The sequence below is a fragment of the Hippoglossus stenolepis genome, chromosome 4 (genome assembly GCF_022539355.2).
Source record: "Hippoglossus stenolepis isolate QCI-W04-F060 chromosome 4, HSTE1.2, whole genome shotgun sequence".
NCBI lineage: Eukaryota > Metazoa > Chordata > Actinopteri > Pleuronectiformes > Pleuronectidae > Hippoglossus > Hippoglossus stenolepis.
In genome coordinates, this window is record NC_061486.1 from 19,860,246 (window position 1) to 19,887,072 (window position 26,827).

Sequence of the window (26,827 nt, forward strand, 5' to 3'; positions counted from 1 at the left end):
TCAGTGAAAATGCAATTTTGTAATTCTGCTGTTAAAAATAAAATAGAGATTATATATTAAACATAAATTACAATGACGAATGAAATGTTGGCCTCCATATTGGTGGGTGTGTCAGTTTCAAATATTTGTCAATTCGCAGAACATGACTCACGAGTTCACATTTTCAGACAAGTCACAATGCACATGCTCATTGTGGGTGATATGTGCGTATATGAAATAGTCTGCAAGTCAACATAAGGAGGGTCACTCCAAAGTGTTTAAAAAGTGAAAGAGGACAGAAATTTTAATTCTAAAAGGCAGAATCTCATTTAAATTTCTGTGACATAGTTTAGATGTTGATGGCCACATGTTCTGTCAACACTTGTAAACCAAGGGTTGATAAACTGAGGTGTTCAGAATCAGTCAAAACAACAAAAGAAGTCTTGGCAGATTTCAAAGTTGGCATAAATCAGGGTTCTTCCCTTAAAACTTGTTTTAGTACAAACAAATCTGTCCCCGTGTGATTTCAATGTTGGATTGAAATACACTGTCAAAATGCTTTAAGACACTTATAAATGATGCCGTGAATGCAACACCACAACAAATACAATTATTACTATAGAAGTGTATCTCAGAAATGTGAGTTCTGAAAGTTCAATGAAGAAAACTTCTCAATCAATCAGTCAATTCTGTTGCAGTCAGATTCAGTGTCACAACATTCTATAAATCTCAGTTTTACAGATTTAAATGTATTTATTCTCTTGATCCCTCTCATGTCATTAGTTCTGTTTGATTATAACAAACAGGAATTGGTTCAAAACCAGTCCCATTGTCTCACACTCTCAAATGAGCAGAAACCATTCACTCACCTGTCAAGGAGATGAAGCAAATAAGACACGTTGTCTGAACAATACCTTTTTATTGAAGATGCTTGTGATGTTCGCTTGATCAGTACTTTGTGTGCATTCAATCAAAAATAGGTTGATTATAATCATTGTCATCACACCAGCTTGCATGGATACATACTGTATTCTCCTAGGACAATATATACTGAATGTTTGAATGACAGTAATGCTCTAAATTTTGACATAACCTGCATTCAGGCAATGGTAATACTGTATAAACAACGGCTGACCTTGGTGTGCAATTCCCTTTAGCTTAATAGACAGTTCAATACATGGGATGTCACTAAAAGTAGAAATCAAAATTTCTGTATGTTACACACAGTATGAACACATTCAATCAGTTTGGTCATTTGAAAATATAAACTGAAACTTCAATGATCCCCATGGGAGTTGGAAACATTTTCTGGGGTTTATTGACAAGGCGTGTAATGTATAATCTTAACTTGCATGTTAACAGTTTCTGTTTTAGAAATGGTTCGACACTCTGGAAAATAGGCGTATTTGCTTTCTTTGTCAAGGCGAAATGGGAACATTAATTCCAATTTAATGTCTGTGTTAAACACAGAGCTGGTACAGATGAGTTAAGCCTGGCTGAGCAAGAGCGACACCAAACATGATGGATAAAGTATGAGAAATGTCTACAGAGTCTGTAAAGACTCACAAGCTAACAACTGCAAACGTTGTATCAACCTACAACGGCCTTCAATGGCTTTGCGTCAAGCAGAACTGTAAAACAATAGAAGAGAACTCTCAGACATTATGACAATGGTCGTCTTCTTTGCAGACATTTTGCACAGCATGGTAATGGTTAAACCTTCTTTCCTTTACTTTTTCTGTCACTTTTTCAGCAAATCACTGCAGAGAATCAAGTTTCACTCTCACTTGCACGGAGATGCATGTTTCACTTTCATATGAGTTGATGAATGTTTTTTTATCATTTAATTAGCCACATCCCAAAAACCACCAGTTGTTAATTGTTTTCAGCTTGTGTTACAAAGATGCACCATGTTAGAGGTGTTGGTGAGTGCACATGGTCATTTTAGCTTTAAAAGGCCATGTCCCCCTGCTTTTAGTCAAATGCTAAGCTAGGCTAACCACATCGTGACTCAAGCTCTGGTCTTAACATGCACACGAGAATGATATCAGTCTTCTCCTCTCTTCTCATCAGTTTTTCCTTAAAGGGCCTTTTATTTAAGGCACATTCTGATTTCTCATGGGTCACTTAAAGTCAAAGAGCAATCATTTTGAGCAACTGCTTGTAAAAGCAAATGCTGTTCTTTTTTTCTGTGACAGGTCTTACTCTTAATAGACATCCCATAAACACATAGGGATTGTTCTTGAAATGAAAGCAGAAGACAAATAGTGTATAATGTACATAACACAATGCAACACCTGTGGATATATGCACTTGATGGCACAAACTTCGCACCTATTCCTTCTCCTTTCTGAGATGTTACTTGCACTGAAAGTCCTCAGGATGCAAGCACGGGATTAAAAACTGTACAAACTGCTGCTGCTGGACTGTAACTGTTGAAGAGCTAGAAAAATAATCCAGTGGCCCAGCCTTTCCAGGGGCGGTGAGGTGTCCTCTGTTGGGTAAATAAAGGGAGGCTCATATTCGGTGACCAGAGATCAGGGGTGGAGGCGTCAAATGAGTCACCAAAGGTGCGAGTCTGACGGACATTGAAAAGGCCAGCGGGCTTCTTATCTGTCCATACTGAAACACACACACTGGCGTCTTCAGATCGAAACCTCGTACTCTCTTGTTTCCTGTGAGACAAGAAGAATGAACATGTCAGATTACAGAGAACTTTGAAGGGTTTGTCAGACATTTTCTCAAACCTCCAAATGGTTGACCTTCGACAACTAATACTGCTTTAAAGTCTAGTGAAATTAGAGTCAAACTGGACTATGACTCATTTTACAAGGTATCACTGTCATCCACAGTCTTGTGGGACCGTGTTGGAAACGGTGTCTATGACTATGTACTGGGACAGCTGTCAGCTTTCCAAACTACATCAGCATACACTGACAAGCACAACATTATACACCTGTCCTGTCACAGGTCAAAGAAAAGGGAAATCCCGATGTACAAGATATGGACATGTGTGAACAAGCCATGTCTGTGCCTTTAATCCCCTAAACCCACTGGTTCCTACTGAAGACATACATCTTTTACCTCAGAAATATATAGTTTAATGTTTTAACAAGAAGAGCATGGATTGCCTTATTTCCCAGCATGTTGTTTTATCAAACGTTATTCAAACAGGAGGAAATAGAGTGTTTGTTGGGGTCTATTTTCAGGAGCCAATTAATCCCCATTGAGGGCTCTACTGAGTATTTGGGGTAGAAGGACAGTGTATGTGGGATGATATAGTCCTTAATGGTAATGACGGTACTTGTCACTCAATGTGACTATGTGGGTCACTGGTGTGCTCAGTAGATTTTTGGAAACAGTGGCACGATATTCCAGGTTTACACACAATACATTCGTTGTTGGTTTGGCTCTACACATGGGATTGACTGACCATAAGAAAAAATATATAGATTACCAACAGATTTATCCCTCAAGTCTATGACACATGATGTTTTAACTTGCAACTGTGTAACGTTTGATAAGCTTCAGGTTAGGATGAACTTACGTCGTTGTTCTTCAGGATTGCCAACATGGAAGAAGAAGAAGAAGAAGAAGAAAGAAATTAAAATCATCAATTATCATGATGCTGTACCTGGTTAATATTTATATTCAGAGTTACCTAAGGGAATTTGAATACTTGTATAACATGGTTACAAACTTTAAAAAAAATGAAATTACTAGTTTTAAATTGTAGATGCAACTGTTGAAAGCAGGTGTCAATAAGTCAACAACTGAGATGAAGACATGATGACATACATGTGTTTACAGAAGCACATTACAGTGCTCCTCTTCAAACTAATGACCTGGGATTCAACGACCTGCATATTTAACGTAACAACTCTCAGGATGGGTGACAACCCACAGAGGTTTAACACCTGAAACCTCCAACTATTCATTTGGAACGTGGATGAGAAGTGAAACATCATGGAGAATCAGTCGCCCATCCAGTTGCCTATGTACACATGTAGAACTCCTGAAGAACCTTCACAGACACACCACTGAGAGGGTAAGGGTGCATGTGGTGTTGAGGGGGCTCAGGTCAGGAGCTTCAGTTATTGTTCACTTCATACATCAGAATGTATAAAATGTGATCTTAGTGACTGTGACATGATTGTTGGTGTCAGATAAGCTGGTTTGAATATTTCTGAAACTGCTTATATATTATTAATAATGATAATAATAATAATAATAACTTGTCTTGCTGGAAGGTTTAACTTCTGTAATGACTTGTGCAGATCTTAATGTGACTGTAATCATTCCTACTGGTTTTTCTTTTCTTTTTCTGTCTGATTGTGATTTTTGACCGGGGATGGGAATGTTCTTTCACCAAATATTGAGCAATAAAATGAAAATAAATAACTGAAACAGGGTTTCTACCAGAAGAACAAATGCACAAGGAAATGCACCAGGGTCAAAGAGCTCCTACCACAGAATTGCCAGGGTGATAATGGGAAAAATAATTATTTTTCAGGGTTGTAAAACTTGACAGTACTCCTCTGGAAGACAGGGTTAGGGTTTTGAATCATGCAGCACCCTGAAGCAATATTGCATTTTTCCAGTGAAGTGGTGAAAATGTTCTAACACATTTGCAAGAAATCAAATTAAGAACCATTTTATGCACAGTGAACTACAGGCTGTTTTGGGCCCCAGGGGATATTGCCCGCACTGCCCTATTAATAACCCTGCCATGTCCACGGGCTCAACTGGTTTGTGCTAATTTAATTGAATTTGTGTTTAGCAATATGCACAAATAACGAATAACTGACACGACAAGCTGCTCAAAGTGGTTCTGCTTTATTACCTGATGTTGAGGCCCTGGAGATCTTCTCTGTGTCAAACTCTTAAGACTTGTAGTATTTCAGCTTTGCGCTTACATGCTGCTTATTCCTGCCTGGTGCTCCTGCATAATGCAGTTGACAAAAGACCCTGCACCAGGACCAGTCAGGTCAAAACTCCCCATCATATAATTACACAAATAGTATAACATATGTTGACTCACCGTTGTCTCATAAACAGAGCTGTCGATTGCAGGTTCTCCAGAGATGTTTTCATATGGTAAGTTGGAGGAGAGGGAGAGCTGTAGTGACTTCCTCGGAACCCTGAGGACCATAGAGAAAAATGCATTAATATTATCTTTTACAATACATGTACATCACATACAATAAATACAACACAGTACACGTAGGAAGGCTTCAAGTCATTGTCACCGTGAAATAATGTTTCCAAAGTTCATGTAGTGAATAAACCTCTTCAATACAGGACAACAAGTCATTTGGGTGGAAAAAATACTTTTCAACTTGAAAGCTCTTTTAATGGGACTGTGTCATACACTTTTTACAATCTATTTTCATCACTGTGTACTGAAATATTTGATCCCAATCCTGTGACAATTATTTTGAAAAGCATGTTGGCTAAAAATAGTCGAATTTATCTCTTTTGAGTAAATGCTGTAAACAAACTCTCTTTTTTATACCTTTTGATAATTAAGGAAAGGTTCAAATGCACCATACAGGATTCTCAGGAGACAGTAATATGTGGTGTCTAAGTTCTCAATACTCTGAAAGGGCTGTGGTGTCACATAAAAAATTGTCATATAACTTTCTTATTCAGTTCTATATCTAATACATGCCTAATTCATTGTAGTCTGGATATATCCAAAACTAATGCATCACTTCAGTGGGAATCACAATGATTCTGTGCTGACAGCCTAAATTGCACAGTGTCGGCAGTGCTAATAAGGAGTGGTGCAGGCCAGCTGTGATGGAGGTGTTGTGGCAGTGGGTGGTACGGTGAAGGGTCAGACCTCATAGAAGTAGAAGTGACTAAGACCTACGCATGCTGACAGCAGAGCAAGAGAAACAGCAGAACTGGGGCCATAATAAAATGTGGCTAAAATGCCACTTCAATGTCAGGAGTCTTAAATCTGTATTCATTCTTTTTTTTTTGCAATTTGTTCTCCACAATATAGCCGTTTTCAGACATTACCTCTTGGTAAAATTTGGAGAGTTGGCTACGGAGATCACGTGATTGTGTTGCCAACACACAGAAACTGGTGTCGGCTCTTATCACCACAAACTCTCTTAACATCTTCGTCAGTGTCTTCTATGTGTGTGTCACAGCTTTTTCAACGAGAGATATTATTAGTTTTTTTCCATTTTTGCATCTGTCGTGTGTTAGAAGCGTCAATGACCCCCCTCATATATATTGCTGCTCCTGGTAGCTTACATACACTGGGTTAAGAATATAATCAGATCTCTTCAGATTTTTACCCTTTTTTTCCCTTTAAAAATTGAAATGGATTATTCAGATATTTTCCCATCATAATCTCAGTAATTCCAAACGATAAAGTGAAGACATGTTTTAGAAAATTTTGCTAATTTATTTATTGTCCAAATAACTCTCTGTAGACCTCAATGCTAAACTCGTGGTGAGGCATAGATCAGGGCAGGCATATAAAAGCATTTCAAAAGCTTACAGTGCTCCTAGCAGCACAGAGGCCTTAATAATTATGAAATGGAAGAAGAGTGGAACCACCAGAACCTTTCCTGCCAGCCAGCCTGTTTGAAAAGTATCTAAGACTACAGCCAAGTACAGAGAGCTCCACAGAGCACATGAACTGCGACTGGTGCGAACATTCACCTTGTAGCTCGACAATGACCTGGAGCATACAGCCAAGATAAAACTGAAGTGGCTTTAAGTGGTCCAGCCGAAGCTCAGACTCGAACCTCACCACAACACAATACAGTGAGAAATAGTGAAGACAAATTCTATTTTCTATTTATTTATACCTCTCTCACAATCATTTGACATTTTTTGTGCCTTTTGCATTGCTCAAGTATTTTTTTAATCTCTCATGTATTATGTGTACATTATTTGTTACTTGTGTAAATAAATAATAATACTTATTTTCCTCTGAAACCAGTGCTCCCAACAACCTCAAACTGTTTTTCAGTTTATTGTTTCTATCCAAGAATTACTTGTCATTTAGTTGAACTGAAATAGAAGCTTCGATAAGGACGATTTGTGTTGTATCAGCGATTCCCCATCTTTATTCATCATTCAAACTTACTTTGAGAAGTAGAGGTACATCCCAATTATGAAGATGAGAAGAAGGACGATAGGGATGAAGACAGCAAACGCCACTTGGGCCCCCTCCAGTCTGACGTCTGCAGTAGACACTATTGGAAATAGAAAGGGTAAAATCATTTTTTTTGTTCAGAACAAACTCTTCTATTGAATGTGCTTTTTGTTTCACAAAACCTCAGTAGAACTAAACTCATTAGAAACCAATTGTTTCATTTTGAAAGGGTAAAATAAATGGTTTATAAAAGGTTTTATAATTGTTGAAGATTTGACTTATTGGGGATAGTTTTCCATTTTCTTTCAGCATTACCACAGAGACTTTAATGTGAACTCAAAAAATGCAAGTAGACTTAACATTGTGGAAAAACTTACCATCTAATCTGTGCTCATCAAAAGCCGCAGGGTTTGCTGAGGAGAATACATTTGAGAGAACAAGGTCAATATGTGGAAAAGACCTTCATTAAAAAACAGAAAACTTATCCAGTAATCAGATCTGATCTTCAAGACAAAATGTGACAGTGATAACCAAGACCAGTTGAGTTCAAGCTTTCTTCAGTAAACTAACTGAATATGAAGTTGTTGTGCCTTGCTCCTGTAGGTGATGAGATACTTTCACAACAGGAAAAGATTTTTTGCAAACTTATTATAAATAAATGAAATACATTATACAGGGAAAGTATTATCAGAGAAATATTGATTTGATTTAAGCAAAACATGTCAGGAAATACATAAATAAAACTGGTTAATCCCGACACCCCTACTACATACATCAGTGTGATAAGAAATTGAGCATAGCGTGAGTTCAGACAGGCCACAGAGTTAAGCTCAGCTCCCCTGACAGCGACAGCAGCTGATGGCTCAGCTGACTCCCTTCCACACATTCATTGGCAAAGCTCAAACAAGGCGCCTTATTTAAGCTGCTTCAACCTGGCTACTCCTGCTGCTTCCGCTGCAAGCTGTTTTGCAACCCACCTCCACCCCATCTTTCCCTTTTTATACTGTGTTTAATGCACTCAGTGTCTGTTGGAGAGAATGGATGGAGAGGTGTGCTCTCTCTCTGTCTTAGGCTTTCCAAGTATGTGGAAGGGCAGGGAGATCCTGGAACAGAGCTATAACGCCAAATGAAACTTCAGATGCAAATGATTTCTTTGACGGAAGTGGTCCTGACTGAACTACATCAAATTGAATGTGCCCTTTGACTTTTTAATTTGGTCCATACTCCATCCACTGACATGGAGGAGGCAGAGTTTCTGACCAATACGGCAGGCGGCACCATGAGGCGATCAAGATTGTTTGGCTTCACTTTGGGGGAGCTGTCATGTCAGAAGTGATAGAGATAGAAGCAAAACAAGAGTTAACGTTGATATTGCTGTCCACCGCTGCTCTTCATGAGTAGAGTATAAAGGTTGACACTGAGCTCAGTAATTCTGCAAAAGTAGATCACAGCTGCCAATGCTGACACTGGCTGTGTAGCAGCAGAAAAAAAAATCCCATATGCTTTTAAATTGATATCTAGGACACTATTCAACAAAGTCCCACCTCGGATTTAGATTTTCAAATATTCATAAAATGAGTTTCTAAAACTACCTATGTGTGGGTGTGCTGTGACTTCGCTCTGTGGTTTCCACCTGCGCTAGTTACCTGTAATACTGCTATTAAGTGGACTGGAAGCATGACAGCCAAGTCAGAAAACTACCGACTCCAGTTTTACACTTGACTGGACTCTGAGGTCACAGGTAAAACTGAGAGTGCACACAACAGAGATGCTGAGAGAGAGAGACACCGTGACTGTGACAGGGTTCGGCCGCACAGGAGAGATAGCAAGGAGAACTCAGGGAAAGATTATTGTGCACTTTGGTAGATATTAGGCAAATGAATGTCAAGAGGACAACAAAGACCTCTCTTGTTTTGCATGATTATAATGTCTAAATTATAATGTACAAAATACTGTTACTATACTTACACAAAATATGTTTCACACACTGTGGAATAAGTCATCAGTGTAATGCAGTGTGAGTGCATGACTTTAGGGATATGCAGCAGTTGGGCTGTGAAATCTCTAATAACTGCGCAGGTCTCCCCTCCAGTCGTGCTGATGTCTAATGTGTCCTCACAGCTCTCTGTCTCCTTTAGGTGCTTTGGGCAGGGTGCACACTTAAAGTAAAGGCCACTCTTCTGTTGTTTCAGCCTCCAAACTGGAACAACCTTCTTTAAAGTGTCAGGACCACACAATCCAGAGGCATTAAAGCAAAGCCACGACTTTTCTTCCCCCGGCCTTTTACTGTGATTGATGTGTTTTTCCTGCTGTTTTGAAACACTCTCGGTCTTCTTTGTTTGGCTTGGTTCTTGTTTTGTTCAATTGTCTGTCAAGGTGTTGCATGAAAGCACCAGAAAATGGAGGCGGTTTAACGGATCATGTGACACAAAGGTCAGGTTGGAATAAAAGTTACATGTATAATCCTTTCCATTGAGGCGCAGTGTTGACAGTGTAAGTAAAATATAGAAATACTGACAACACACAAAACCAGAAATTATGACACACACAGTCTCACTCACACACACACATATACAGTAAATATGTATATATATATTTTTGACTACTTAGACTCAGTGTAAATAAAATAACATGTTAAGCTCATACCAAACATCTTCCACATCACAGTGAAAAAAGAACAATAATTATTTTTTGTTAATGGCAAAATTACACAAGATTGGCACGATCTGTGTATTTCACAATAAAATAATTAGCTTGATACCAGAAGAAATATAGAAAGAAGGATCTATGTTTTATCACAGTTCAGCAAGCATAGAAGCTGCCAGAAAGTCTTAGAACATTCAAGGAAAACAAGTCTCACTTGTGTGTTTTGTGTTGGGTCAGTGGCCACTGCAGCAGTTAATACTGGCAGCTCTGAGAGCAGAGCCCTTTTTAAAAGAAAAACAGTAAAATAAAATAAATGGTCTGTTGTCAAACCTTGACACCAAGAAGTGCACTGCTGTGCATCAACAGTCTGAGTACAACTTGCAGGTCAAGGGGACAGGACAGGATAAAGTCACTGCCCACACTCACCATGATGAAATGTTCGATCTGAATTCATTCAGCCAAGGCCAAAACTCCAACTGTCTACATCTGTCATCCATTTAAATTCAAATGTATATAGATAGGTTGACAACAGGCCTTACGATGTTTTTGTTTTCACATTGTAACTACATTGTTACTGTTGCTAATATGCATAGTTATACAATTTAACTACTCATCAATATTAAGATTTAAATATGATTGAGTTTATCGCATTTTATATACAATGAGTCAAAACCCAGCTGATGCCACTAACAGTCAGCTCTCATAGTTAATGTGTCCGATGTGGGACTTCTGTCACCACATGGCACCTACACTGTCATGGTAAGATTCAGTGAGAGACAGTATTTTACAGATGGTCTCTAACTAAATGCTCTAATGGGAGAGCAGGTAAATTCTTCTTGTCCTATTTAGACAGCAACCACTGGTAGTCCAGACACCTCTTGAACTGAATGTCTATGCAAACATATTAGTGCCAGATATGAGGAAGCATATTTGCGTGAAAAATTAGGAGAGGAAGATCTTTTTAATTTTGCATATTGAGAATAAAATAAAAATATGAAGAAAAACAGTTTTAAAATTTCAATGTTAAAGCCGAACCTTTGAGAATTCATCAAACTACCGGTGTCAGCAGATATGGCTCTACAAAATGATTTAAATTCTGTTCAGTCAGTCACATGACAAAAGCCAATACACTTTTCTATCTGATCTTCTATTTTCAATTTCTTACACTAAAACCCAGTGTTATTTGAATTTCAACATTAAGTATTCTGTACTAGTGGAATTTCACTATTAATTAATTAGACTTTATATAATTGTGGCTTTTCTGTTTCTACTGACACTTTTATTATATTATACAACTTGACAAGGCTTTCATGAAATACTCTTAAACCAACAAAACTTAGCAAGTACGACAATATTTAACCAGCTCAGTTGAACCAAGAAAGTAATGCATTATGCAGCAATTCATAATGTAATATTATTTATTAATATATTTTAGGATGATTACATACATTTGTGTATTTCTTAACCATCTAAAATTAGGCTATGTATTGTAGGAAGCTTTTAAAGACCCTCAGGCACTGTTGAACTGTGTTTGAACCGATGATATGAAAAATACATCAATCTGCAGTTCCTCACCTTTGCAGACAGGTGGCAGCCCACTCCACTGGGACGGGTGTCCAGGGATGCAGTGGAGAACAGGCTCCCCCAGCAGCTGGTGACCAGTCATGCAGGAGTAGTGGAGAGTGTCACCTGCCTGGAAGTGGAGCTTGTTGGAGTTGGGGATCCCATAGGTCGGGGTTCCTGGGTGACCGCAGGGCTCAAAGGTCTCAGCTGGGGGTAAAGGTCACCAAGAAATTTTGTATAAATACTTAATAATTACTCCATCTATCATCTCTCTAATAGCACTGCTTTCATGAAAAACCTTTTTACTTCTATGTGACGATTGCCATCAAATTTGCTGAACACATTAAAAAGTAATGTGTCAATGTAATGTCAGACAGTGTTAGTGACACAAAACAAGTATGTGCCATCGTAAACAAAAATCCGAAATAATAATTATGTCAGCGGGATTTGATTTAACACAAAGTCTGAGATAAACCTGATAAGATACAAAAAAAGTATCATACACAGTAAATGTACACAGGCACACACACACACACACACACACACACACACACACACACACACACACACACACGAGGTTTCAGATGTTGATGCTGTTAGATGATCTAATGAGCATTTTCTTCGGAGTACACTGAGACTTTAAAAACTATCTGTCCTGAAATACAACCACTGCGCAAGGCACTGCTGAGGTGCAAAGTCAATATATTTAGAAGTCTATATTGAAACTGACTATATACAGTATGACTTATTTTCAAATAACAGAAGGTCCTAACTACATGGTGACATGAGGTCACTGAAATGCAGCTGAATCAATGGCTGTTTAGACATAATCTGAATTTCAAAAAAAGAAAAATGTAAACACATTCAGCAGTTTTAACCGAGACACCTGTAACCTACTATGAAGCTGCGTCATTAATCTGAATTGTGACCATCACAGTTGTGCCAACTGCTACAGTGATCAGCCTGGAATAAAATGAAATAATGTGAACTTGACTTGAGTTCAGAACGAAAATATGTCTGTGACATCTGAGAGGTGGTTCCACTTTCACCTCATGACGCAGGTTTCTCTACAGCCGCTCGCTCCTGAGGCTGGAATTTTTTTTGGAAAGACAGTTTTCCGCCAATAATTGTCTTTTGCTCGTGATCTCATACATAACAATGGCCTGCCTTGTCTCTGGTTGTCCAGTTAAATTAATTATAAGTCAGTGCCGTTGTACATTATGTCTCCACCTAGAAAGTAGGTGAGGCAGAGAAGGAAATGTTCATGCAAATGAGATTAATGGCTTTAAGGCTAAGGGGAATCACATTAATTATATTTTAATCAGACTGACGCACTTCAAGCCTCCGGCTCTGTCGGGAAAAAATGGAATGGCAGGAGGTCAAGGTAGATGGTGTTGGCGATCATGATTTCATTAAAATCAAGGAACACCTCTCTGTCACAATTCTTAATAAAATATAAAAATAATCAGAGGCTTTACCTGATAACTCAAGAACATGTCATCCAAAAGAATAGAATGAAACATTTTACACATACAACCTTTAAGCAAATTGTAATACATGCATGAAGATGTACGATAAGATTTGTGTACCGTTTCACACAGTGGTATGATGATAGTTTATTCTTGTCAGTGAGATGATTCTTTTAACATCAATTTAGGTCATCGTGTGACACTAAAAGTCTTCATTCAAAACCAGGCTAATTAACTTCTTTTAATGTTAGAATCATTTTAAGGAAGACAAACTGCGCGATCTATAAGTACCTGAACCAGAATAACAAGTCCAAAGCTCCAGAGGGAAGGATGTAAAGTGCACCCAAATTCAATAGGGTTGAAGGGAATAGAGGCAAGAGCAAATTAAATGAAGATGTTATGATGTTTCTGTAAAGCTTTTCAAAAGGATGTTACTCAAGGAAAGGTTCCATGTATGTCAGTTCACATCTAGCATTAAAATGTGTCTCCAGATTTATATCGAGTGACCAACTGTGATCAGATCTCACTTCGCCACTCAATATGCACATACTGGACATCCATTCTCAATATGCACATACTGGACATCCATTCTCAATATGCACATACTGGACATTCATTCTCTTAAAAAAAACAAATGTGTCCTTGTCTCTTACCTTTGTTAATCATCACTGCATTTCCTGTGCCTGGTTTGGATCTATCCCTTTGCGTGTTTCACACAAACCAAGTCACCCATGATGTTTGATCACACTCGTAATACATCTCCATGGGCTTTTTGAAAACATCAAATGTTGTGGACAAGGCCGGCTTACATGAATATGTACGTCTTATACTTGTTTGTGATATATGTACTTCCACTTCCACAGAGGACGTCAGTTCAGTAGGGTGGTCGTTCGGGGACAATGTGATGGTCCACACCACCTTCTAATGTGGTCTGAGCAATCAGATATTAATGTGTCATCATTGCATCTCCAGTGCATTTGCACCGGTAGTTAGAGTTGCCTTCTTGTGTTCACGTGTTAATACCAAGGCCTTATAGGAGCGCCCCAATGCACAATTATAGATCAGACAAACCCATTGTTTGAGGCATGCTGAGGCATTTGCAGTTTGTTTACACATTATATTAACTCAACTAAATGAAATATAATTTTAGTGTCTCATGATTTGAACAGTTTCTGGTGTGACAAACACTCTAACTCTGGTACATACGCAGGCATCTGGGCAGCTTCTGGTTCCACTTGGGGCCTGAGGAGCCTCGGTTGAAGCAGGTGAGCAGGCTGTTTCCAGACAGAGTGAAGCCCTTGTTGCAGACGTACTGGATGGTGGAACCCACAGTGAAATGGGGACCCGACAGCACCCGCCTGCTGTGATCCACCATTCCAGGGTCAGCACAAGACACCACTGGATGGACATCAAAAGAAAGAAGGTTGGGTACCATCAACTAACAACTTTTCTGTCCTCTTGGTCTCCATCAAACTCTAAACTTTACACTCTTGACGACCAGAAGCGCTTTCACACATTGATTGACAGCTGTGAGCTTCCATTGCTGACTCTGATTGGTTAGAAAGATAAGGCTCACTCAGTCGACTGGCAAAATTTACTCATGCAATGAGGACAAACAATGCGGCTTGGGTTGTAGATTTTTGGTGTGACTGCATCATTTTGGTGCAGTATGCTGAGTCATGTGAAGGAATTTTCGACCATCCTCAAACATTACATTTGGTCAGCACCACTAGGAGAATAGAGTCTGTCTTCACACATACTCCCTTCTCTCCTATACCCAAGGTCAGGTCTTTGACTAGTGGTTAATTGGGATGTCTATGCTCAGGGACACAATGTAGGGATATAACATGATTTAGGTATGCATGCTTTCGGTTTTACTTTCCAATAAGATGTGAACCCTTACATGTAACATAGAGTGACAGCCTTTCATGGATATATGGTTGGAACGGGTAATGCGAGGCGGAGAGGGAAGGAATTAATTTGGGGAGCTGTGTTAAACATCTTCAGAGCCAAATCAAGGGAAATGGTATTTTTAGGGAATCTTGAAACTGTGGAGCTGTACATGTCATGTCTGTATGTATTTTTTATGGAACAGTGGTTCAAGGGGGACCTTGTCTGTCTGTGTTCCCACCACATTTTCCCGGGTTCCTCAGAGACAAGCGCCTGCTGGTCTTTGAAAGGTCATGGTGGATTCTCGAAACAGTGAAAGAGTAAAACAGCATAGGAGTGATCATATATGATGCACATAAGGAACATAAGTCATACAGAGGTCAGAGGGGGGCTTGACACAAGACACAGCACCTGCAAACACAAGCAATATAACAAAATAATCTAAAAATAAACAAATTAGAATTTATTCTGAGATCAAAGGAGTGAGCTGCCATTTCAGTGAGGTTATGGCAGCAAGACATACTGTGCAAGAGGCCCTTGGTCTTGCAGGTTATGTTAACAACTCTACCCAGACTATCTGTATTCCTAACACTGTTGCCAGGCTGTTGAATGAGGCAATGACAAGCAATGAGCGATTGGTCATGTCAACACGGACTGTCTGGCTGTCTCCAAACACACCTGCTATCTTAATATTTTTGTAAATGAGAACTTTCAGGTTGTGTTTTTTAAGAAAGTCACTGTGCAGATTAAGTGACTGTGAGATACTGGGTTGGAAACTTTTCAAACCTGAATTGCGCTACTTGGTTGACTGAGATGCCGCTAAGTTAACAGTTTGTTATCCGTAAGGTCAGTCAAGGTGATGATTCGTCTATCTGTCTATCTTCATTGTTGATTCATTAATTTTGAATTTTCATTGATCTGCCAATAAAATCAACCACAATGATACAAGTATCGCAATTTCTATATTTCATGTGAATTCCCCTGTTGGTGCTAAAATCTAACACCAACACTCTCTGATGCTAAGCTTGTTTTCAACATCTTTTCCAGCTCAAGTGGATAGGGCAGTAGCTGTGTGTACTCACCTCTTTCACAGCTTGGTAAGTCACCGCTCCAGGTGAGGTCCCACTGGCACATGAGCAGCTCGGCACCCACCACCTGAAAACCCGGGTAACACTGGTAGGTCACCACAGTGCCCTGAACCAGCTCAGGGTGCGATGTACTCTTCCATCCATTAGTGATCTCTGGAAGCTCGGGGCAGGTGTCATTACGAGCTACCTCTGCAGTTTGTGGGGGCAGAAAGGAAAAGATGAGCATGAGAAATTATTAGGAAAATAATGTCAATTGGAGTTGTATGAACTTTTAAGGGCTGATGCTGAGTTTCTGTCCAGCTAGCAGGACAAAGATATACTCATGTCAGTTTCTGTCTGCCCACACCACTTCTCTCTCATGCACACTAACCAGCAGGCTAAACTACTCTAATGCTGCAATACTCTGAGCTGTCGACTCAGAATATGAGACCCTCAGTCACCCTGAGGACAAGATTTCCACTTTGCAAACTAAATTCCTTTTCTCTCACAGGCCATGTAAAACTTATCATTCTGATGACCTCATGGCCCTTCCTCTAGCCCTTTCACACAGAGGTCACTACAGTGGACAGCTATTCAAAAGCCATTTTTCATGCATCTACATGGGTTTTGATGACATAGTTGCACTTTAGCCACTACATTGGATGCCAGGACATCATCCTGTACACTGCCAACCAGTGGCAAGTAGTTGTAAGTGCAATTTCTTTTAATCCAAACAAGATGGCCGTTGGGCAGCCAGAAATGCCAAGTTGCTCCAAAATACCCTTCCAATCCTAAAAAAATAAAACGTTTTTTTATTTTATTTGTTCAAAACAAAGGAAGTTATACAATTGTTAAATTTTCTAGGTATTGATTTTAGATTGGGAGGAATTTCTGATTAATCATCCGTCCACTAAATTGGACATCATGCATCACAAGCTATAGTTCAGCTATGAATAGCTAGCTATAGAATTCATACTATTACTATGTCTATTGTTCTTGAAAATACTTAATCTGCAGTTACATCTGCAGTTGCCTGTAAATCAATTAGTTTATATAATAAGAATCTAATTTGCAGTTGTGTATATTTTTTATATTTTGTAGAGCACAAGAGCACAGTGTGATAGAAAGGCCTACATGATAGGGTAGCGAATACTATCTGAGTCAAGTGAGGATGATGCTGGTGGCAGTGATGATGACTGGCTGAGGATGCAAACAGAGCTTAGGATGTTGAGGATCCTGAGGGAGCAGAGGATGCACAGAGAACTGAGGATGATGAGGATGCAGAGGATGAGTATATATACAGATTGCGTCCAACCTGACAGTATGCTTGTCAGATTGTTGATTCATATTGGACAACATATTCTGTCGTCACGTTTTGATTGATAGAGTGTAGACTTTTGGTACATTATTAGAATCTGGACTCTTTGGATTCCTTCCCCAAACCACGGCCAGATAACTCTAACCCCTCAGGGCTTGTTGGCTTTGCTCTGCTCCCTGGCACACAGCTGTAGATTCGGGTTCTCTGTTTACAAGTGTAATTTGGACAAACACACCAAAGTAATTGCGCTTGGACACTGAACAAGCAAAAACTCTCCAACACCAGCCCATGCTGTTGTCTTGTGTTTACATTTATCTCTTGTTATGGCTTGAGCTATTGATTTTTTCGGAAGCCTTTCTTTTCCTCTGAATTCATTAGCTCTAATCGGACATTGTGTGTTGGCTATGGCAAACTGCCGCACTGAGGATGGACCCTGCCAAGACAAGGGACGGATTCTTATTGTTTCTTTTTGGTCCAATACCAGCAAAAATAAATGACTTTATTTGGTATAACTTTCCTTTTAACTGAATTTCTCTCCGATCTTGGGCTACTTATTTTATATATCAATGTGTCTTTAGTTCTCTGAGGTTTTATATAGCTACTTCCATATTGCAACATACAGGGCTAGTACCAGTTTGTTAATTAATTTGAGTAAATTCTGCAAATAAGACATGTTTCCATGTTTCCTGTGAATATTATTATTAATTTCACTGTGAAATACAGTAAAAAAAACTGTCTGAGTTTTTGTGAAAATATGGTCTTACATCTTTTGTCTTACCTCAGGGTTTAATTAAGACCAGAAAAAAAAAAGTGGTATAAACAGTGTTTTGTTATATTCCTAATAAGCTACACACTGATGACAGTATGCTAAGAAAAGTAGACGGTGCAGTCTTTTTTCATGTTTGAACTCCTTACTACACAAATACTAATGTAAAGCATACCCTCAGTTTGCTAAAGCATTATGTAAATATTTTATACCAGCTGACCAGATTTGATTTCTGTCCCTTTCAAACTATACAAATTGATTAAAAGAGTTAATATAGATACAGTAAGGAAATAAATACAAGACAAAGAGTTATTATTATATATTATATTACAGTTATTATTGCCATCTATACATATATATATATATATATATATATATATATATAAATAAGGAGATATCATTTTCTCTAAACTTGTTATCTTAAATAAATGTCTCTAAATATACATGCTGTCTGTTTACTAATGTTGCAAAAGTGTGAATACTGCCAACCTCTATACTGCCAAAAACTCCAAATCCTTCAACCTTTACTAATTACTGAGTTCCATACTAAAAGCTATTAATTATTTTTGTCTTTTTTTGAGACTGAATCAGGGAATTGGCTATATTTCCTTTTCTTTTGAAGGGAAGTGCCCTGAGATAACTTTAAAATCTAAAATTATATGTTAATATTTCAAAATTTATTATTTTCTGATAGCCACTCTTACTGTGAGCATATGGATGCATTTAGGCCCAAGGTATTCCTGTCAGGACTGTCTGAAACTGCATGTGCACTGTTATTTCCATTTTTTTATTATTTTGATTCATAAACTTAAATACATTTAAAACATTAAAGCTGATTCCTCTGAATACTTTGTTAATATACAGAGACAGCTGATAGGTAATGAGGCATAAGTGATGAGGGATACTGACTGGGAATATTACAATTCTAAATTACCATTGGCATTTGACTGTGGAATGTGTTTTTAAATGTTTGACTTTGAACAACATCTGCCCATGGTGACTACAGTGTGGTCACAGCTCTCTGATGAGCTCATGTCTGTGTGCTGGAGTTAGCGCTGAGCACCGGCGCCATGGCTTACCAAAGAAGTGCACAACGAATCCATTGCCGTAGCCATAGACATTTGTGGCAGGGTCCGACTGGAACTGGATGGTGATGTCCGCAGTGGAGGTGTAGAGCTTAAAGTGAGACTTCGATCCCCCATACTGACCCAACACCTTGGCTGTAAGATCGTCTCCATCGTAAAAGGTCAGCAGGTCATTCTTCCCGATGTTCAACCTGAACGAAGAGAATCATTCTTTAGAATCATCTTCCTGATTTTAGGTTTTTCGATGTGTGGAAACAAATGGATACACATGCACTTCACACTCTCGCCCGACTGTTGAACTATTGAAGAGTGACATGGTCCCGAACTGCAGATTACACACCATGTGCATACATAACCTGCACATGCATACATAACTCTATTGCTCATGAGATGTGTCTGACAGAACATAATGTTAATGGGAACCTCATAACGTGTTCTTGCAGTTTTTGACAGTAATTGCACAAAGAGGTCAAACCAAGAGAGACTATTTCATCATTCATGAGAGGCAATGTGGTTCCCACTCTTCAGAGGAACATTGTCAGGGTATTAGTGTGACGATTGACATGATTGGATCTTATGGTTCATGTCATCTTACAGATATACATCTAAAATTACAGTTTGCCAACCTGACTTTTATGATTTTACAAATTTTATGTCCATTACGCGAGAGGGCATGATAATATTTTGCTTGTTTTGTTGCTTTGCTATGTTTTAATGGAATATTCTAATAATTTGGGCTGTAATGAAAGCCTCCTAGAGCTTTCTGAAATTTATTTTCAACAGAAACCATCATAAAACACCTTTCCGACCAAAAGTTAACTGAAACCCCCTCTTCCACCAAATTACCTCTGGCCCTTGAACTTTAGTGCAACCTAGTGAACCAGTCCACTTTTCCACCAGTTATGAGTGGAACTACTGTATTTAAGAATTCATCCATAACCAAAGCCATTGCACAATGCACAACAGTATTAGCCAGATGGTGAATCACACTGATTTCCTATAGGTGTTGATGCAGATACAACACTCTACACACGCTTTTTCGGAAGATTTCTCATAGGCCGTCTTCATTGTTGCCTTCTTTATCCACTCATCTGACTCACCAACTTGCCCCCTTGAAAACCTGCAATCTCTTTTCTGATTTTGAATTTTATCTCCATACTTGAAATGTTTTTGTTTTGGGAATTACATCAGTAGTGAACACTCGGCCAGTCGACCAAACATTTGTGTTTATAGGCTGTTATGGTCCAAACAACACACCACTATTGAATTTGAAACTCAAACAGGAAATGAGCAGGCTATTTTCACCCATCAATCCAGCCCAATGTCCTCCTAATGCACTTCTTCACTCTAGATACTACCTCACCTGATTTCCTCCTCTTCTCTTGTCATAATTGTTACAGCCACTGGAGGTCACCTGATGATGAAACTTAGCTTTGGTTCATTGTTAGCTGCTGTTCAGGCGACCAATGGGCTCTTTCCTTAACAGGGCAGTCACGAATATGAACATATATGCTACTGTTCAGGTGACTCAGGCTGGCAAAGAGCACAACAGTCATCCTGAATGTAATGAGCATCGAGATATGCCTCTGTGAATGATGAATGAATCAACATAATGCTGAGTAACCGCAATCACTGTTAAATTGTCTAAGCGCCATGGATTTGTGCTGCATAGCCCGTGGAGCTGTAACTCTGTATAAAATGTCACCTGGGGATGAGCTATCTCTTTGTAGAGTGCAGATTCAGAGCATGGAAGAAATGGCTAAGACAGAATAAAGCAGTGACATGCTCTTTGCTGTTGCTAATTAATCACCAGCGGCTCCTGATAAAACTCATTAGCCAGCCTGAGATTGAGCTATTAATCACTATGGGGATGCTGGAGAATCAAAGGTTCAAGAGGCGTGGAGCGAATCGACACATTGCAAAGCCTGACAAGATGAAATGTTTATTTTTGATGCACTTATTCATTTATTTATTTGACCAAACAACTGGAAGAAATTACAGGAGTGTGAGTGAGGATGGGAGCAGATGAGAGCTGGAGTGGGGAGTGTTTGTCTTTTCCCAAGAAGAACCATTTATCTTCTGTCAGCTCTAGGCACATCCATACACACACACACACACACACACACACACACACACACACACACACACACACACACGTAAGGACACTGTACAAACTCAATCTCAAATGGTAACTATAACCCTCTGATCTGAATATAACTTGACCCAAATGTAAACCAGGAGCAGGATTTATTTACTATGTCTCCCAGGGAAGAGAACTGGTCCTAATTTCTGCTCCAAAGTTCTGACACACATGCAGTTGCCATGGGAATACATGCATTTAATCAACTTCTTTTAATGCAGAAATCAGTCACGACAGGTGGGACCACAGAGTTGTCCTCAGGTGGTCCCATCGGGTGTGAAGTCCTTCAGCCTACATGAACATTAAGGTAAATAGTCAGTTTCGGGAAAGACCTCTGTTGTCATGGTTACAATAGCCAATACCCTTTTGGTCCCTAAGAAAAAATATATTTTATTAGTTTTCATGCCTTCTGTACTGTAGCATTCTTTTATTTTATTTTGTATTCATTTATATTTACTTTATAGGTATTCCATTGTTGTAACTGCTCCTCTCTCTCTCTTAAAATCCAGTGATACAAGGTTAATTTCCATTTCCCTTTTTTTTCTGTGGCCACAGAGTTTTTAAATAATAAATGTGTGCATAATTCTAAAATAAAGTCATTCATGTAATTTCTTGCAAATACAAAATTAACCCTACGGTCACCCAAAGTTCCACTCTCTCTCTGTAGGTAAGTCAAACATATATAATTGATCTTATTTCCTATATTTTATTGAATGTGAGAGTTGTGTTTATTCCCACAGGACAACTTTCTCTGCATTCAAAATAACTTTCCAACTCTGAGACGAAAAATATTCCCAACTCAGAATATCAGGGCAGTGTTGATTATTAAATGCATATAGTTTCTGAAAATCAAAACGGTGTAAATCCAACTAGTAATTGGAAAACATCCAAACTGCTTAAATAACAATATAAGAATTAAATCCTACTCTTAAACTCACTGTGATAAAGCTTTTTAAAGCCTGTTGCCAGGCTTCATAAGCATGGCAAAATGAACATGGAGCTCATGGTGTTCCGTGTTTGATGTTTGATCACTAGCGGATAAAACCTCCCTTGCTCAGAGAGTGGGACAGATTGAGAAATATTTTTGGCTGGTGTCAAATTTGTTGTGATTAAGCTAAACAAGGCCTTATGCGGCTCTGCAGCGCATCTGCAGCGAAAAATCAATCGCAGCCTCCATTCCCTGACACTAATCTGATTTAGTTCAATTTGTAAAAACAGGGCTGAGTTTGGCCTGGCCACCAGGACCGGCTGCCAACACATTCTCAACTATACACTTCATCACCTAGAATTTCCATCTCACAAATGTCAGACATATAAGAAGAAAATTGTTGGTAATGTTTTTGGCTACTTCTCTGATTGTCTGATCCTTTCCCTGGAAATGTTGGTAAAAATCCCATCACTTCAACCTCTTCACTTTCACAAGCTGTTTAGATGAAATGTGACTTTACTGTATCATTGCTCAGCAATGTCATCGGTGTTAACTGTTTTCAAGTTTGAAATTCATCTTCATCAAATCTTTCTGATAAGACCTGCGAGGCCGGGGCTGTCATCTTAACATCAACATCAGCAATATGGAAATACACACACACACACACACACACACACACACACACACACACCTCGATATAGAGGGAACAGCCCTTGCTCCACAAAAAAAGCCATAATTAAAGGTGTGGCTCTCTTTCTCCTCATCCTTGTTACCATCTGCTCATAAAATCACCAGCTTCCACTGACAATCCACATGTTAATTCAACTACTGACTTCAATGGTGGCCATGTTTACTTCTGTACAACAATGTGCTGTGTGTGACATCTTGTCACGTGTGTGTGAATTTAGGAGTGTAACCAGTTCACACTGGAATCTGATATTGCCTGCAACTGCTTACACTTGCTATCACATTTGCTTTTCTGATCAATTTACGTAAGACAAAGGATAAGAATTCTGGGAAATGTAGGACATCATTATCGTTAAGAGTCTTTTCTCTCCACAGTTGCCAGGTGCTTGCTCATTGTGGGAACTGTTGGGTTTCTCTATAATATTGTTAGGTCTCAACCTTACAACCGTAAGGAAAGTGCCTTGACATAATAAATGTTGTGATTTGGTGCTATACAAATAAAACTGAATAAAAGTGAGTTAAATTGAGTTCAATATAAAATCATCACGAGTCAGTGTATAAAACGACACAACACAAACCACTGACATATTATTTAACTGTGTGTGGGGCAGATTGTCTCTTTAACAATGCAGCCTAATTATCAATTTAACAGTTACTGTAATTTATTGATTTCCATTTTCATCGAGAAGCAATGGGAAGTCTATAACCTGTGGTAGAGACAGTGATTACATTCATTTTAATCACACCTTTCACCCCCTCCTCTTTGATTTGAAGGCCATCTATAAAAGTCTTTTGATACACCCCAGTGATAATGTCCCTCCTGCCATTACACAGATGGAGCAGGAGATATGAATACATCCAAGTGTGCACAGGTGTCTGTGTGGAGTGTGAGGAACTAATTCCCAGGGACCTTGTTAAAAGCCTCATATATCTCAGTACACTGTCTAACGCCGAGCTCAGGGAGAACAGCTGCTACTGATAAGCTTCATATAAATGCTCAGACAGAGGCATATGCTCAGACAGGGAGGAGGCCTTGTTCTAGATTACAAGCTCCTCTCCATGGAAACTTCTGTTTTGCTACACTCCCATGAGCACTCTCTGGGAAACTGGACCACAGTGTGCTGACACCTCAAGTTTAGTTTCAGTTGCAGACTTTTCAATCCTTGTATTCGCAGATGGTCCTACACACAGGGAAATACAACCAACCCCTGAAGGCTGCCATGTTTATCACATACCACAATACCCCTACTTTTACTTTTTACTTTTGTCATGACCTTACCTCCATTGGGCTAGGATTTTAATTTTGAATTCATAATAACAGTGGTTGGTGGGGACACAATGGCTGAGTCCAGATCCCGGAGCGGGGGCTGAGTTTATCCAAAGTAAATTTCAATATTTGGCCCCTAGTTGCTTGTTATTGTATTCATAAACATATTAATAAAATAAACAACTTGTTCCCTAGTTAAGAGAAAAACATCCAGTTCATCCAGGCACTGCATTAGATGATAACTCCACTTCTGCAGGCTGGACAGTTTACACTACACAATCTACAAATTCCGATTCTTTTTTTATTCCACAACATATAAGTACTTGTATTTCCCTGATACATTTCAGAGAGAAATGTTGTAAGAGAGAACCAAGCTCTCACAATACTCAGCCAGTGTGACCAGGTGCATTCACCGCTGGTTGATGTTCAGTTGCGAAAGTGCCGACTGAAAATTATTTTGGGCTAAAGAAAAAATGTCTGGGGCTACAGCCCCGGATGCCCAAGCCAGGCGACGCCCATGGTTTTGACTCCTTTCTAAAAAGCATCCGAACCAAACCTACATTTACACGTATGATGAAATTAGGTTTTGTGCTTTCCAACAACTCAATAAAAAAGGAAAACTCCTGGATAGATAAACAGTTAGGTGTAGCAACTGCTGGGCACTGCTGCTTGACGCACCTCTGATGATCAGCCAGGAGCTACCCCTGATGGTTTTGCTGCTGTCATCCTAGAAAACCTCCTGGTGGTGGAGCATTAGCAGAGACATCTCACTGTCATCTCTTGCAATCTTTTTTCTTAAAGCATGAGCCAGAAGGTACCGTTCTCTCCCTCCTTGCCCAATTCATTTAAGGTCTTCTAATGCGTTGAACCCTTGACTACGATATTCCTCAGTGTTAGGTAGTTCTTATTAAGTCTAGGAATGGATTTCTACAGAGTAGGTGGCTGTCTTCCACCCGGCCTTGCTTGCTTGCTTGGGACCACAGTTTTCTTAACAGATTTCCCAATGCCAGTCCTCCTCGACTGCCAACAAGCTCTTGATTTCTCAGTCTGCTGATGGCATGGTTTACTATTTTCCTGATTGGGCCTTCAGGTGGATATTCCTCACATGCTGGTCTGATGACTCTTGCAGCTCTAGGATCAGTCTTGCCCTCTTCAAAGCCAATACAAGTATCCTAGGTTTCCATTGACTCTAAATGTGATGTAACTGTTTCTGATTCACAAACTAAAGGAGAGGCTGACTTGGGCAACGTGGGTGCTCAATATTCATCCATATTATCAGCCAATATTCATATTCACAGCCCAGTGTGAGTAGCCCTTAAATCCTTTTCAGAAATCAGGATGTGTATATTTGGAGGATGCCTTGACACATCATTCATTTTGCTTCACAGGGGTGTCAATCCTTGTCTGGACTGTAATCTTACTGGAGCCATTCAGTATGACCTCAAAAGCTGCAGTAAAGAGGATGGGAGGGACTGAGCACCCCATTGCGTTGTGCCACTGCAGCAGCTGCCAATCAGTCATTGACTTCAGGGAGGTATAGCTAACTTTAAAGTCTTCAAAGTATTTAGAGGTTGGGGCATTGAAAAAGTCAAGGGCAAAGGCAGTGAGCTGGTGAAGAACACAGCCATAGATATCTACAAAGTCACATAACATTAGGAAATGACTTCCCTGCTATGAGGGACACTGGATTTGCTCCCAGGTCATTGTTGAATGTTCCACGCAGCTGGGGAAGCCTGGTGATATGCAAAACTCATTGTAGATTTCACAGTTAGCTGCAAATTCTCAGCTTTTTGGGCTTTAAAGCATTCCGGTGAGTCCTGCATTCTGGGTAACACATTCAAGGCACCTTGGTGAGTTTCTCTGATGAGTGGGTCTTTGTTTTGTTTCATTTACTTCTAGCTGCCAGTGTCATATTAGTGTGGTTTTTATTTTAATCTTTTCAAACTGTTGGTTGAGTCTAACAGTTGGTAAGCCCAGCTTGAAAGGCCATTATGGATCAATGTATGGGGAGCTATGTCCTGTTTGCATGATGGTTCATATTCGAGTGTGAGGTTGACTTGCACTGTTGTTATAATGTCTTCTTAAAGTCAAAATGCAATGGCAGATTATCCAACAGACTATTATGAGAGGGCTTTTACTTTGATGAGACAATGAAAGAATAGAGGCAAAGTAGGGAAGACAATGCATTTCAGGAAATTGGTGTTGATCTTGTAGCCATCGCTGTCAATGTTAACTGACAAGGAAAACTTTTAATACAGAAAGCAGAAGCTGGTGGTGCCTGACTTGGGAAATAGCAATGTCCACGGGAAAGAGGTCCTGGGTAACTAAAATAAATAAATTCACTGTGTTTATTAATATAGCCAAACTGGAGAATGTGTTGGCCGACTGAACCAAACTCAGCTCTTCAAAAACGGACAAAAAGCTATTCCAACATAAAAATACATCAGGTATTACAACATAAGAGACCCACAGTTATTACACACTTGCATCTAGTTGTATATTAAACAGCTGAGAGAGAAAGTAGTGTAAAAGTAATCGTGTTGGATAGGTAACCCCAGGTAAAAAAAATATCGACAAATAAAAATAATGTTGAATGAAAAGTGCTTCAGTCGCCTGCTCTGGAAATCCTTTGATCCTCTCTTCTATTCGGGATCATTCAATTCATCTCATGTATTGACAGTGCAGCAAAGTAACCAATCATAGCTGATGGCTTTATAATTCAGCAGCAGTCAATGAAAACTGCACAATGTATATCATCATTTCACTGTCATACATTGGATATGAACAGGCAACTTGAGGATGCACAGCCTTACACATGTAAATTCATTGGTGTTTAAGTTTTCCCTGCAGTAGATCTCTCTGCCGTTAACCACAGTGAATGCTCCAGGTGGCTTGTTCCTGT

At 39.3% G+C, this 26,827-nt stretch overlaps 1 protein-coding gene across 3 annotated transcripts in view; it reads right to left on the reverse strand.

Moving 5' to 3' along the window:
- Window positions 1–878: 878 nt before the first annotated feature.
- The window catches only part of sez6b (seizure related 6 homolog b), a 190,948-nt gene continuing 164,999 nt past the window's right edge, over window positions 879–26,827 (reverse strand). For all 3 annotated transcript variants that reach the window (XM_035155214.2, XM_035155213.2, XM_035155212.2), the window contains 9 exons: window positions 18,898–19,094; window positions 15,750–15,944; window positions 13,984–14,175; window positions 11,321–11,515; window positions 7,477–7,512; window positions 7,091–7,199; window positions 5,021–5,120; window positions 3,527–3,535; window positions 879–2,654 (listed from right to left, as the gene is read on the reverse strand). In XM_035155214.2, the coding sequence (XP_035011105.1) occupies window positions 2,625–2,654; window positions 3,527–3,535; window positions 5,021–5,120; window positions 7,091–7,199; window positions 7,477–7,512; window positions 11,321–11,515; window positions 13,984–14,175; window positions 15,750–15,944; window positions 18,898–19,094 (1,063 nt within the window). In that variant the 3' untranslated portion in view covers window positions 879–2,624. The remainder of the gene's footprint in view (window positions 2,655–3,526; window positions 3,536–5,020; window positions 5,121–7,090; window positions 7,200–7,476; window positions 7,513–11,320; window positions 11,516–13,983; window positions 14,176–15,749; window positions 15,945–18,897; window positions 19,095–26,827) is intronic.